The sequence below is a fragment of the Cynocephalus volans genome, chromosome 5 (genome assembly GCF_027409185.1).
Source record: "Cynocephalus volans isolate mCynVol1 chromosome 5, mCynVol1.pri, whole genome shotgun sequence".
NCBI lineage: Eukaryota > Metazoa > Chordata > Mammalia > Dermoptera > Cynocephalidae > Cynocephalus > Cynocephalus volans.
In genome coordinates this window covers 80,353,128-80,366,316 of record NC_084464.1, presented here as the reverse complement: position 1 = coordinate 80,366,316, position 13,189 = coordinate 80,353,128, and the positions used below count along the sequence as shown (strand labels likewise).

General features: G+C 34.8%; 1 protein-coding gene across 1 annotated transcript in view; it reads left to right on the top strand.

Moving 5' to 3' along the window:
• COL12A1 (collagen type XII alpha 1 chain) overlaps window positions 1–13,189 on the top strand; it is a 106,812-nt gene that overhangs the window by 32,087 nt on the left and 61,536 nt on the right. The window contains exons 13-20 of the mRNA XM_063096287.1: window positions 1,309–1,581; window positions 7,823–8,089; window positions 8,483–8,675; window positions 9,771–9,892; window positions 11,659–11,808; window positions 11,883–12,002; window positions 12,102–12,266; window positions 12,881–13,027. Of these exons, the coding sequence (XP_062952357.1) occupies window positions 1,309–1,581; window positions 7,823–8,089; window positions 8,483–8,675; window positions 9,771–9,892; window positions 11,659–11,808; window positions 11,883–12,002; window positions 12,102–12,266; window positions 12,881–13,027 (1,437 nt within the window). The remainder of the gene's footprint in view (window positions 1–1,308; window positions 1,582–7,822; window positions 8,090–8,482; window positions 8,676–9,770; window positions 9,893–11,658; window positions 11,809–11,882; window positions 12,003–12,101; window positions 12,267–12,880; window positions 13,028–13,189) is intronic.

Below are 13,189 nucleotides of genomic sequence, written 5' to 3'. Positions count from 1 at the left end.
GGGAAAAAAGTCAGTATGTTCTTGAAAATAAGTACTCTTGGTTGCAGTGAAATATGTAACTAATTTCCTTCCAGAGATGAGATGTCCTGTCAGCAGTTAAAGTTATTTATAATGGAGTTAGAATTTTCCATTTGGGCTCGGGATCTGGTAGGCTGCCCAGCTCCTGTCTTATTTATTTTTTCTCTCTAAGTTTAACCACATATAGGTTTTAGTCCACCTAGATTTCTTTTTCATTCATTGTTATCTTTATTTTTTGTGCTGAAATTTCATTGTTTAATTTTGAGTAGCTTTAAGGTATTTATTTTAACTTTTTGATTCAAGTAAAATAATAGCCTTCAAAACTTTTGTAAGAGCATTGTATATCATTTGCATGAATATATGACAATTACTGTTAAAATGTATGCTGGGGAAGTAGATTGTTTTATATTTATGTCATACTGTGGCATAAACCCTAGTAAGGGTAGCCAATATAAAGTGACCTGTATATTTATCTTACATTTAAAATATGGAAAATGAGGGTTTTATTGGAAGACATCTGTTCTGTGCCTCCTATTAAATTGAGGTTTCCATATTTTTCCATTTAGGGTTGTATTTTTTTTGAATGAAAGAGCCAAAATTTAGTAGCAGGCGTTTTTGATTAGCTAGAACAAGTGGTGTGTTTTATCTTGATGACTAATCAGTTTTAGGTTTTCCAAAAGAATTGGTAGTTTTTAGTTTCGTTTAGGTTAAGCTAAATTGAAAGTTTGTGCTTCTGCTTTTTTTTAACTGCATGAGCAAATAAAGGTTTAACCAGAAAATGATTGTTAGAATTAAGATTTGCAAGTGATATGAGATTGTTGCAGTTATTGTAAGTCATAGATTGAAAATGAACTTATTTAAATTAAAGCAGAGAGGAAAATATCACGATAAGGAAATAAAGATCTTTGTGAACAATGCGCTATGTCATAAGGTAGACTCTCAAATGTGATAAAATTTTGAGATTTAGACACAAATATTTCCTTTGGAAAAAATTTTAAAGCATGTACTCCTTCAAATTTGGATACCATCCTTGTCCTGAAGGACCTTACAGTCTGACTGGGCATATAAGGGGAAGGCTGATAGGTAGGAATCAAATATAATTCCGAAGTTTTGTTGTATCAGTCTGTTCCATTGACAAAACAAGTGAGACAGTTCAGAAAGAAGAAATGGGCAATTTTAGACCGGATGAGTTTGAGTTCAGGAAGTCAGGATGCCTACCAGGATGAATAATAAATAGTTAAATATTTACTAGACATCTAAGAAATGATTCCCTTTTAATTTCTATTCTAGAACGTGGTTCACCTCGAGAATTAGTTACTAAAGACATCACTGACACATCAATTGGGGCTTATTGGACATCTGCTCCAGGAATGGTTCGTGGTTACAGGGTCTCATGGAAATCGCTTTATGATGACATTGAGGCTGGAGAGAAAAATCTTCCAGGAGATGCAATTTATACTATGATAGAAAATCTGCAGCCAGAGACCAAATACAAAATTTCAGTATTTGCAGCTTACAGCAGTGGGGAAGGAGAACCTGTGACCGGAGAAGCCACAACTGAATGTAGGTAACATCACTAGTGTGTGTTTGGGTGTGTGTTGGTGCTACCTAACAGCTATCGGCTCAAGTGACATGCAGTTCAACAGCTCGAATTGTTTTCTTTGTATGATAAATGAGGACTGAAGAATTAGAATCTTTAAAGAATGTGATTTCAATACAGATTAGGTTAGTATCTAAGAAATTCATCAAATTTTGAAATATTGAATTCTTTTCAACTTCCTATATTGGTCTAGTTTTTGTTGTTGTTGTTGTTCTGGTAGAATAATCAACTAGATAAGATAACCAACTAGTAAAATGATCAGGAGCCATGGAGACAGAGAATTCAGGCATATTTATTTCTGCATGACGTTGGTCAAGTTTCTTAGCCTTCTTTGAGCATTATTTCCTAACCTGTAGAATACAGATAATGAGCCTTGTCTCTTAGAGTCATCATGAGAATTAAATGAACTAACAGTGTACAAAGCACCAAGTATATTGCCTAGCCACTTAGAGATGATTGATAAACAATGAGTGTCTATTGAGGCCATGATTATCATACACCAAAGACTGATCCTAGATTCTTTACTTTGTTGCTATTATATTTGGTAAGGTTAAAATCAAAAGGTCACTCAGTGTTCTGGTGGCTCAGATGTACCTCAGTCTCATTAAATGTTCTTTCTTGTGAATAATTATGAATGACCTACCATCATTTATTATCACTCAGTTGGTGAAGGATGTGTCAAGATTTCTTAATTCTCTTTCCTAAAAAAGTCATTTATTTGAGTGATAATGGTGTGTCAATGTTTGTTCAGCAATTGTTACAAATGTACCAGTTAGGTGGGGGATGTTGTTAAGGGGAGGCTGTACATGTATGGGGGTGGGGGAGTGTACATAGGAAATCTCTATACCTTCTGCTCAATTTTGCTATGAATTAAAACTGCTCTTAAAAAAAGCCTATTGAAAAAACACATAAAACCAAAAGAGAACAAAAAATCATTTGTTAACTGGGCATTTCTAAGTATTCATATGAAAAAACTTTATTCCTTTTGTTTTGGGAGGATTTTAGGAAAAGAGGAAGAATGGGTCATTCTTGTATTTCTTTCTGTAAGAAACAAGTAGAGGAATGTAGTGATTTTTATGGCAAAGGAAGAAAGAATAAGCAATTTCAGTTAAGTCCAATATCCTGATTTCAAGTTGTCCTTAAGCTAAAATCTTTTGGTCTGAGTTGTCTGAAGAATTTGTTTTCTTTTTATCACTGGCAAGCTCAGTTAGATGTGTCTAAGTTTAAATTTGTGTCTAAATTAACCAGATGAAAAAAAAAATCAAACTTCTTATACCATAGTTTAAATTTGTGTCTAAATTAACCAGATGAAAAAAAAAATCAAACTTCTTATAGGAAATTTAAATATGTGAAAAGGCGTGTTACTCTGATATTAATATGATTGCTTCCATGGTAGTAAATGAAATCTTGCATCTAGAATATACGGGCTGATGTAGTTTAAGAAACTGGCCGAAACTCATTCTCTGATTTCTGGTGGAAATTAATTTTTTGTAAAGAGAAGCCATATTGAAAACTTAGGCCAGATATAACACATATAGCTAAATTTATTTGTAGAAGTAAAGATATACTTCTTGTGGCTGAGAAATTATAAAAGTATTTATATTTAGAGGAATTTTTTAAATTTTTTAATTCTCTTCCACTGTGTCTTTTTCCAAGTCTGAGCCTTTAGATAGTTATTTGGGATTGAAAATCTCCACAAGGGATGTATGTTAGGAGAAGCTGTAAATAAACTTTTGTGTTTTAGAAGATGAGCATCTAAGAAATTTTTAATATTTCTTGGCTAATTGATTGATTGGTTAATGAGCATAAAGGCCTCTTTTGAATAGGAGCAGACTAGCAGGAATGAAGCATTCATTTTCTAGAGTACAGCCAGCCCTTTGTATCCATGGGTTCTGTGTCTGTGATTCAACCAATCATGGATTGAAAATATATTAAAAAAACCAATACAACAATAAAAAATATAAATAAAAATACAGTATTACAACTATTTACATAGCATATACATTGTATTGGGTTTTATAAGTAATCTAGAGATGATTTAAAGTTTATGGGAGGATGTGCTTAGGTTACAGTATAGGCAAATAACACCCCATTTTATATAAGGTACTTGAGCATCCTCAGATTTTTGGTATTCAAGGGTATCCTGGAACCAATCCCCCAGGGATGCTGAGGGACGACTGTATATAAAAACTGCTCAAATGTCTAAGTAAATAAGAGAGAAGTCACAAGGCTTTCTTTATTCTACTACCATTTTGTTGTTGTGCTTAAATTTGCTCTCTTTGGAGAATGTAAAGCTTTTTAGAAAGTACTTTCAGAAATCTGAGTGAGATCTGACATTTAGGTGGTGGGTGAATCCTGAGGTGTGGATAACTCAGCAGAATCCATAGGTCATGTTCTTAAAGTTTCATATATATTTTCAAGGAGACATTTCGGAAATGTCTTTAGGATTGCTTTCACCTAAAACTCAGGGACATGGTATGCAGACTGTTGATACAATGAAAACCATGAATTGGGGCTAGAAAGGTAGCAGAGGGGAAAGTTTCTATTACTCCTCTAATTTATGGCAGCTGGTTTAGCAGTGGTACAGTGGGTGTTTGAAAGTATCTTGTGAGAGTTACTAAAACACAAAAAAACTAATAATTTAAAAGTGTGTTAAAGCATTTTATAGCATGTGGCATTGGTAGGTATATCAATGAACTGAAAAATCTTGATTTTTAGTGATGAGAAGTTAACAAGGGTTTTTTTAATCCCCCTCCCTAAAATCCAGTTTCCCACTGAAACTAGGATGAGGTATGTAGTACTTTATTTAATTTTAACTTTATTTTAGAGAGTTATTTAAAAAGGCAGAAATATAGTTGAGATCTTTGGAGCATGTCAAGGTTATAAGATACAGTATTTGGCTGTTATTAACATATTTAAATTTGGAAATCTTAAAGTTTGGAATCCCATTCTTTTGGGAACATAGGTTTCTTTTTAGATCAACATGCATAAGATTTAAATTTCCATTTTCTCAATTCTGAGTTGTGTGAAATTGGTCTGAGAATTTTGTATAAGAGAGAGATGTCTTATTCCACTAAGTAAAAATTTAAGATGGAAACAAGAGGTCAGAAAACATGTTTTAGCACAACCCTTTCTAGAAAAGTGTTAGGCCCCATCAACTTATTCAAAACTTGTGTCAATTGGTAATGACAATCCAAATATATTATTCTTCTATATGCTATCTTTGCCATAATATTTTCAAAGCTCTAGGTAAAGTCTTTACATTTTTTGTTTGGAGATATATATATATATATATATATATATATATATATATTTTTTTTTTTTTTTTCTTTTCATAGTTTATGGGGAATAGTAATAGAGAATCAAGGATGAATCTGAATAAATTTTAATATTTTCAGACAATAATGGACTTGGTTGAGAGTTCTCTTACTTTCTTTAAACCCTAAAATAGAAAATTGCAACCAGTTTACTCTTGGTTGAAATTATGCTTTTGCATCTCTCAGAAACATAATTTATAACTACATACTGGTTTTTTTTTTTTTTTTTTTTTTTTACCTATTTTATCATTCTTATGTGCTTTGTTGTAGTTTTCTTCATGTTTCTTGTAATTGGGGCTCTTTGAGTTTCTTAGACCTGTGAGTTTATAATTTTTAAAGAATTTGAAAAAATACAGGTCATTATTTCTTTAAATATTTTATTTATTATACCCCCATTCTCTTCAGGTACTCCAGTTGTATATATGTTAGTCTGCTTAAAGTTATCACAGCTTACTGATGTTCTGTTCATTTTTTCAATATTTTTTCTTTTGTTTCATTTTGGATAGTTTCTATCATCATGTCATCAAGTTCACTAATCATTTTTTCTGCAATTTCTAATCTGCTGTGAATACCATCCTGTGCCTTTTTAATCCTAGATGTTGTATTTATTATTTCTAGAAGTTTCACCTGAGTCTTTTTTTGTATGTTCTGTATCTTTACTTAATATGCTTAATCTTTCTTCTACCATTATTAACATATGGAATATAGTTACAATAACTGTTTTAATGTCCTTTTTGCTAATTCTGCCATATATGTCACTTCTAATTTATTTCTATTGATGGATTTTCTTCTTCTTATGTGTTGTCTTAGTTAGCTTGGGCAGCCATAACAAAATACCATTGAATGGCTTAAACAACAGAAAGCTAGTTTTTCACAGTTCTGGAGAATAGAAAGTTCAAGATCAAGGTTCTGGCAGGGTCTGGTTTTTGGTGAGGGCTCTCTTCCTGGCTTGCAGATGGCCACCTTCTCACTACACCTTCTCACTATGTCCTCAGATCACCTTTGCTCACTTTCCTCAGTCTGTGCACATGGAGAGGGAGAGGGAGAGGGAGGGAGGGAGGAAAGGAGGGAGGGAGGGGGGGAGAGAGAGAGAGAGAGAGAGAAAGAGAGAGAGAGACAGAGATAGAGACAGAGACAGAGAGAGATTTCTCCCTAGTGTGTTCTCTTATAAAGACACCAATATGTTATGACCTCATTTAACCCTAATTACCTCTCCAAAGGCCTCATCTTGAAATGCCATCACACTGGGAGTTAAGGCTTCAGCATATGCATTTTGGAGGGACACAATTATTCAATCCATAATATAGGTCATAGTTTTTTTCCTTGGGATGGCTCGTAGTTTTTATTAGTTACCAGACATTGGGAATTTTACTTTGTTGGGTGCTGGATATTTTTATACTCATAGATATTCTTAAACTTTGTTCTGAAATACAGTTGAGTTTCTTGGAAATAGTTTGATCATTCTAAAGCTTGCTCTGAAGCTCTGTTTAGGACTAATGTTGCCCCATTATTGAGGCAATAACTTCCTGAGTACTCTACATGTTGTTCAGAGAGTTACAAGGTGTACTCTTTGGACTAGTGGAAGCATTTCTGACCTTTTGTGAGCTTCAGGAATTATTCTTTGTGCTCCTTTTGGGTGGTTCTTTCCCTGATTTTGGGTAACTTTCTCACACATATGCACTGATTAACGCTGGGTTGAAGACTCAAGGGGAACCTTTGGCATAGTTTTGTAGCTTTTCTTCTGTGGCACTTTCCTTTCCAGTTCTTGGTTCAGCAAGTTCTAGTTGCCTTGGACGCTCCAGAATCCCAGCACCATCTTATCAATTAAGGGAGATCACTAGGCTTCATCTGGATCCCCCCTTTCTGTAATGGGGCCTGGAACTGTCTCCAAGCAATAAGCTGGGGCAATCATGAACCTACTTTAATTTGTTTCTCATCTGTCAGGGATCACTATATTGTGCTGACTGATGTCCCATGTCTGAAAACAATTTTTTTCCAGCTTTTTTTTTTTTTTTTTTACAGGTTTTGTAGTTATTTCAAATGGCTTCTGCCCAGTTGAACACAAAATATATATTTTTCTTAAAATTGGGAAAGATTCTCTGCAGATTTTAAGTTTTTTTCAGCTTAATCTCTGCCTGTAAAAATGCTTGTGACCTTTGGAATGCCAATATTATTGAACTGAATGAAATGATCCTGCTTATAAACTCTAATATGTATAAGAAAAGGCATGTTGGCTGTGGATGCTTGGTGACCTGTTTCTGTTAGTTATTAGTGGTGAAATGTTAGTAAAAGATAATTTAATAGATAATATTGATTAAATATTAAGCAAACACTATTTACATATAATGCTTCCTAAAATACTCAGCATTTATCTTTAGAGCATGTGAGATATTTTTATTTGTTATCTTACATGTATGCGGCAATCACAAAGAACAGTGTTAACCATAGTCACTTTGGTTAGTCATTCAAGGATTCCAACTGTTTCTGAAAATGCCCAAGTAAAATTTCTAACCCTGCCTTCATGACTTTTGGTGTTCCCCACAGCATTATTATGAGAGGAATTCTTTACAGATGGAAATATAATAAAAATTCTAAAACCTCATTTCCGGAAACGGATGTTTTCTTTACTAAAGTCTCTAGAATGCAAATAGGAAATCCCTGCAATATGAACTTCCATTTTCTAGTATTAGCTAGATAAAGAGAAAACATCTTACTGAGATTAGGCTCACACGCCATCATGAATTTTTGAGAGATTACAATACTAAGCAAGAGAACAGTGTACATATTTTAAAAATCTCAGATAGTTTCTTTTCTCATAAACGAGGAGGTGGACATATATATTTTCTTTCAACATGTCACACCTTTTAATCTTCCTTTTACCTTACAGTATCTCAAGATTCTAAAATCTTGAAAGTGGATGAAGAAACAGAAAGCACAATGAGAGTTACGTGGAAACCAGCACCGGGAAAAGTCATCAATTACCGAGTTGTATATCGCCCCCGTGGTGGAGGGAGACAAATGGTTGCTAAAGTGCCACCCACAGTCACTTCCACAGTGTTAAAGCGACTTCAGCCACAGACCACATATAACATCACAGTTCTCCCAATTTACAAGACAGGAGAAGGAAAGCTTAGACAAGGATCAGGAACAACAGGTAAAAAAATAACTTTTTTTGGTGGGGGGAAGTAGGTAATGTTTTAAAAGAAGACATGAATATATCTACTTCATTTGTAAATGTTTAAAATTGATTCTGTAATAAGTTAAATTACAATTATTAGACACAATACCTAATTAGCACATTATTTTTACCAATCTAGTTCGTGGTAAAATGATTCTACATATTAATGCTCTAATACTAATCTAATCTGAATTGTGAGAATTATTTACACTTCTACTTTGGTAGCACCCTGTCATCAGGACTTTTATTGGACATGATATCTTGTGCTACCAAACTTAACCTTTTTTATACTTTTTTGTAGGGGCTAATTAAAACCCCCTAAATCCTAGTTTCATGGATAATATTTTAAAAATCTTTTTGTCTTTACAGCTTCTCGATTTAAGTCACCCAGAAACCTCAAAACGTCTGACCCAACCATGTCAAGCTTTCGAGTGACGTGGGAACCTGCCCCGGGGGAAGTGAAAGGTTATAAAGTCACATTTCACCCTACAGAGGATGATGGAAGACTGGGGGAGTTAGTGGTGGGACCGTATGACAACACAGTTGTTTTGGAGGAACTTAGGTAGGAGTTAACTACATTTATGTTAAAAGATTGAATAACTTATGTAAATTAGTAGGTCTTACACAAATAATCACTTATATATCTGTTTGCCAGAAGGGTATTTAAAATCAGCTGAAGCTGCTTTCTTATGCTTGGTGCTGCTAGAGTTGAGATTAGGATTCAGAGGGTAGCAACAGAATTTAGGCCTGCGCAGAATTTTTTGTAATGTTTTAATGATTTTTGTTATTAAGTAATCAGGAGTGGCATTTTAAAAATAACAATCTGCTTTTTAAAAATCAACATTCATATTACACAATTTCACCAAAATTCCAGCCGTATGGAAATGGGGTTCTTGTGCCTTCTGGAAGGGCTCAGGTGACTCATGATGAGAGCTCCAGTGTGAATTCCCCTGCAGTGTGACACACAGGAGAGAGAAGGCAGGACTTTTTACCTGGTGCCAGCTGGCAGGAGAGGTTAGGGCTGGGCTGATTAAAAGTCTAGCTTCAGGCTCTGTAGTGGAAAACAAGGAAGTCTGAGTCTGAATAGCACCCTACATTCATTACAGTAAAAAGAACGGATTAGTGTGTGTTGCCTTCTGGAAAGTTTGTTTTTTCAACCATTCATTCAATAGTATTGAAATCTATAGAAATGCTTGCGCGCTATTTACTTTTGCCAGAGTAGAGAAGATGAAATTTATTGAGCTTACTGTGTGTCAGGCATTGTGGTAGGTGCCTTGTGTTACCTTGCAAGGCATAGCATTTCAATGATTTTCTTAAAGCCCATTGCCTAGAAGCAGTAAGAGCAAAGAGCCTGATCTTTCCCTGACATGCTGAGTGGCATGGTAGGGACTCTGCATCTGGTAGAAAGGCAAGACAGCAACGGGTGCTGTGACTCCCTAGTTCTCTCTGGAATGATTGCTGTCTAGATTCCCTTGATACCTCACATGGTAAGCATAAGCTAGAATGGGATAGGTATTATTTTCCTTCTCTTACAGTGTTGTACATTATAATTCCTCTGAGTGAAAGTTTGTAAGTCGTGATGAATGTCTTTAACACAGCAAAATATGGTACCACTTTAGCCAACGGTCCATACAGACTATCTGCTTTAACATTTCAGGGCAGGTACAACCTATAAAGTGAATGTTTTTGGAATGTTTGATGGAGGAGAAAGTTCACCACTCGTTGGGCAAGAAATGACAACCCTTTCTGACACAACTGTAATGCCAATTTTATCTTCTGGTAAGAAATTGAATTACATTTCCCTAGGAAAGCTAGCATTATGAAACTATTTTCAATGTGAACTGTTAGGTTATCATACAATGAAAAGAGACCATAAAATTTTTACACTAAATTCTATTTAAATAATTTACATACTTAAAAAAACTTCTTCAAACATCCAGTCAAACATACTTTTGATAATATATTTATGTTTTTTTAATTAGCATTGCATTAGTTGTATAGCACTGCATTATTTAAAGACAAATTTATACTAAATGTAGATATTGTACATTTTTTCTCATTTTAGCAACTAAGATGCAGTTTTTTTTTGTTCAGGTAATTGCAGAAATGATTTATTTGGGCTGGGCAAGCAGAATTAGGTTACATAAAATATGTGGGAAGCCAAAACTTGGGAAGCAAAATGATGACATAAGCCTTTTAGATTTTCTGCCTTTTGGCACGGTTATAGCCTTGATGCACGTGAAGCTAGTTTTTAAATTTTTAGAGGTGGATGTGGTAGACAGAGTTTACTTCTAAATATTTTTCAACATTTGATAAAAGAAAAAGTAGATGTGGGCAGAGCAGGAGCAGGCTTGCAAAGGCTTAGGTACTCGGGATAGTGTTTGGGAATCCTAAATCCTAATGTAGCATATAATACACGAATGGCACATTCATTTGTTCTTTGTAGTATGATGAACATTACTTAATTTTTTTCAATGACTTTTTTTTTGTAATATAAAGATCAAATTCTAACATTGCAAGAAATTGGAAAATTTATAGCTAGCAGTAAAAGCTCATGCAAAAAAGAGCATTTAAGAAAATGGATGTGGATAAAATAAATGAAAGTGTCAAATCTTGCTGTTTTGCATTGATGTTTTATTGTTTCTCTTATGATGATATTAACTGGCTTATATTTTTATTTTGTAGTGTGTACACTGAGGATATTGGGATTATTTTCTCTTTCCAAAGCCCCCTAGCTATGTATCAATGTTTGTGCTTGTCTCTACAGCTCTTAATCTGTATATTTGTTTGCATACTTTTCTAAGTTTTCTTTCTTCTTTCTTGATTCTTTAAATGTGCAGACATCATCATCTGTGTTTACCTGATTTTTATACATAGTGGATGATAAAGTTAAATAGTTAATAATTAAATAATATAATAGTGTGTCAGGTTTTTAAAAAATATATTTTTACCTCAAAAAGTTCTAATTTTAAGAGGCATGTGTCTGATCCTTCATATTATATGTAGTAGTTACCTCAGAGCTTAATTATTTTGAAAGATATTTTTGGCTTTCTAAAACTTTTTCTGGTTTACATTTAATCAGTCCATTTTAAACTTGCCTGCTAATGATCATTAAATAGTGCAAAGGAAAGCAATATTTAATCTTTAGATCACAATGGAATTTTGTTAAAATAATTAATGCCTTATAGTTAGATAGTTATACATTTTCACTTATTTATTTCAACTTGAGTTTGTGATCCTATCAAATTTACAATGGTTTAGTTCAAGTCTCCAGAATCTATGACTGTGGGAAGGAAGTGCAGTCAAAGATGAAGGAAAGATTTGCTACTGAAATAATCTTTGAAAGAATTGAGGGTTCTGGTGACTGCTAATTGAGGTTAATAAATCATAGAGGCACATTTTCTGTCTCAGGCTCCAAATCACTGAGCTGAGCTACAGTACTGAAACAGGCAACACTGAACATCTCGGGGTGGCAGAGGGGTGGCTAGGAGTAACCCTGCCAGCAATTTGCTGCTTACTGACCTGTCTCACGATTGCCATGTCAGGGATGGAGTGTCTCACCAGAGCTGAAGCGGACATTGTGTTGCTGGTGGATGGATCATGGAGCATCGGCCGGGCAAATTTTAGAACAGTGAGGAGTTTCATTTCTCGTATTGTGGAAGTCTTTGAGATTGGCCCCAAAAGAGTACAAATTGGTAGGTTCTGACAATATTGAAGACAATTTCATGATGGTCTTTTATATGTGCTAATGCTAGTGATGTTATTTTAGCCCTTGCTCAGTATAGTGGGGACCCCAGAACAGAGTGGCAGTTAAATGCTCACAGAGACAAGAAGAGCTTGCTGCAAGCTGTGGCAAACTTACCCTACAAAGGAGGCAACACTCTCACAGGTGAGCAGGGAAGGTCTGGTGCTCTTTCATCTCATGCTTTTGGTCAAAGCAGGGGGCTGAGTAGTGACGTGACCGATTCTCTTTTAAAAATCCCACTAGGCATGGCTTTGAATTTCATTCGCCAGCAGAGCTTCAAGACCCAAGCTGGCATGAGGCCTCGAGCTCGCAAAATTGGTGTTCTCATTACCGATGGAAAATCACAAGATGATGTTGAGGTACCTTCAAAGAAACTCAAAGATGAAGGCGTGGAGCTGTTTGCTGTTGGTAAGCTCCAAAAAGGATAGCAATGCCCCTGAGGTTAACAAATGTGCTGAGGATATTTTTTGTGGTTAAAAATACTATCTAAAGCATGAGAAAAACAAACAAACAAATTTTCCTTGTCACACAATTTATCAAAATCATGTGCCAGGAAGTTAATCCATTTTCTTTTTTCCTTGTAATGAGACGAAACTACATGGTTTCCTAGAAGAAGAGTAATGGACCAAGAAGAAAAATGTACTATTAATAGGATTCAGGAAAATTCCTATTTGGTTTTCCACAGAACCATGTTTGTTTTTGATATCCATTATTTTACTTTCCGGAACACACACTGAAAAGACACTTTTTGGTGAAAAATGGGTGCTAGAAGCATTTAGAAGAAAGCAATTTAGAATAGCTTTCAGGTTATATTATTCATTATTTGTTTCTATTTTATAACTATAGATAAGTAATCATTTTGTTATTGAGGAAAATAATATATATGTTCTAATTAATAAATTATTTAACCTTTATATTTGGCCTAAAGCAGTCACCAATTAAGAAAACCCTAAAACATGTGCCTTTGTCCCATTAATTTTTTCTGACAAGTGCTTTTAATTTGTATATATCCATTTTTCAAGGTATTAAAAATGCTGATGAGGTCGAGTTAAAGATGATTGCCACTGATCCTGACGATATCCATGCATACAATGTGGCAGATTTTGAGTCACTCTCCAGGATTGTGGATGATCTCACCACTAACTTGTGTAACAGTGTCAAAGGTCCAGGTAAGGTTAGCCCAGGGTTTCTCACCCTCAGCACTGTTGATATTTTGGGCCAGATAATTCTTTTTCTAGGTGGGGGGAGGGGACTGTTTGTGCCTTATAAGATGTTAGCAGCATCTCTGGCCTCCGCCCACTGGATGTCAGTGAGCTGTGACAATTAAACTA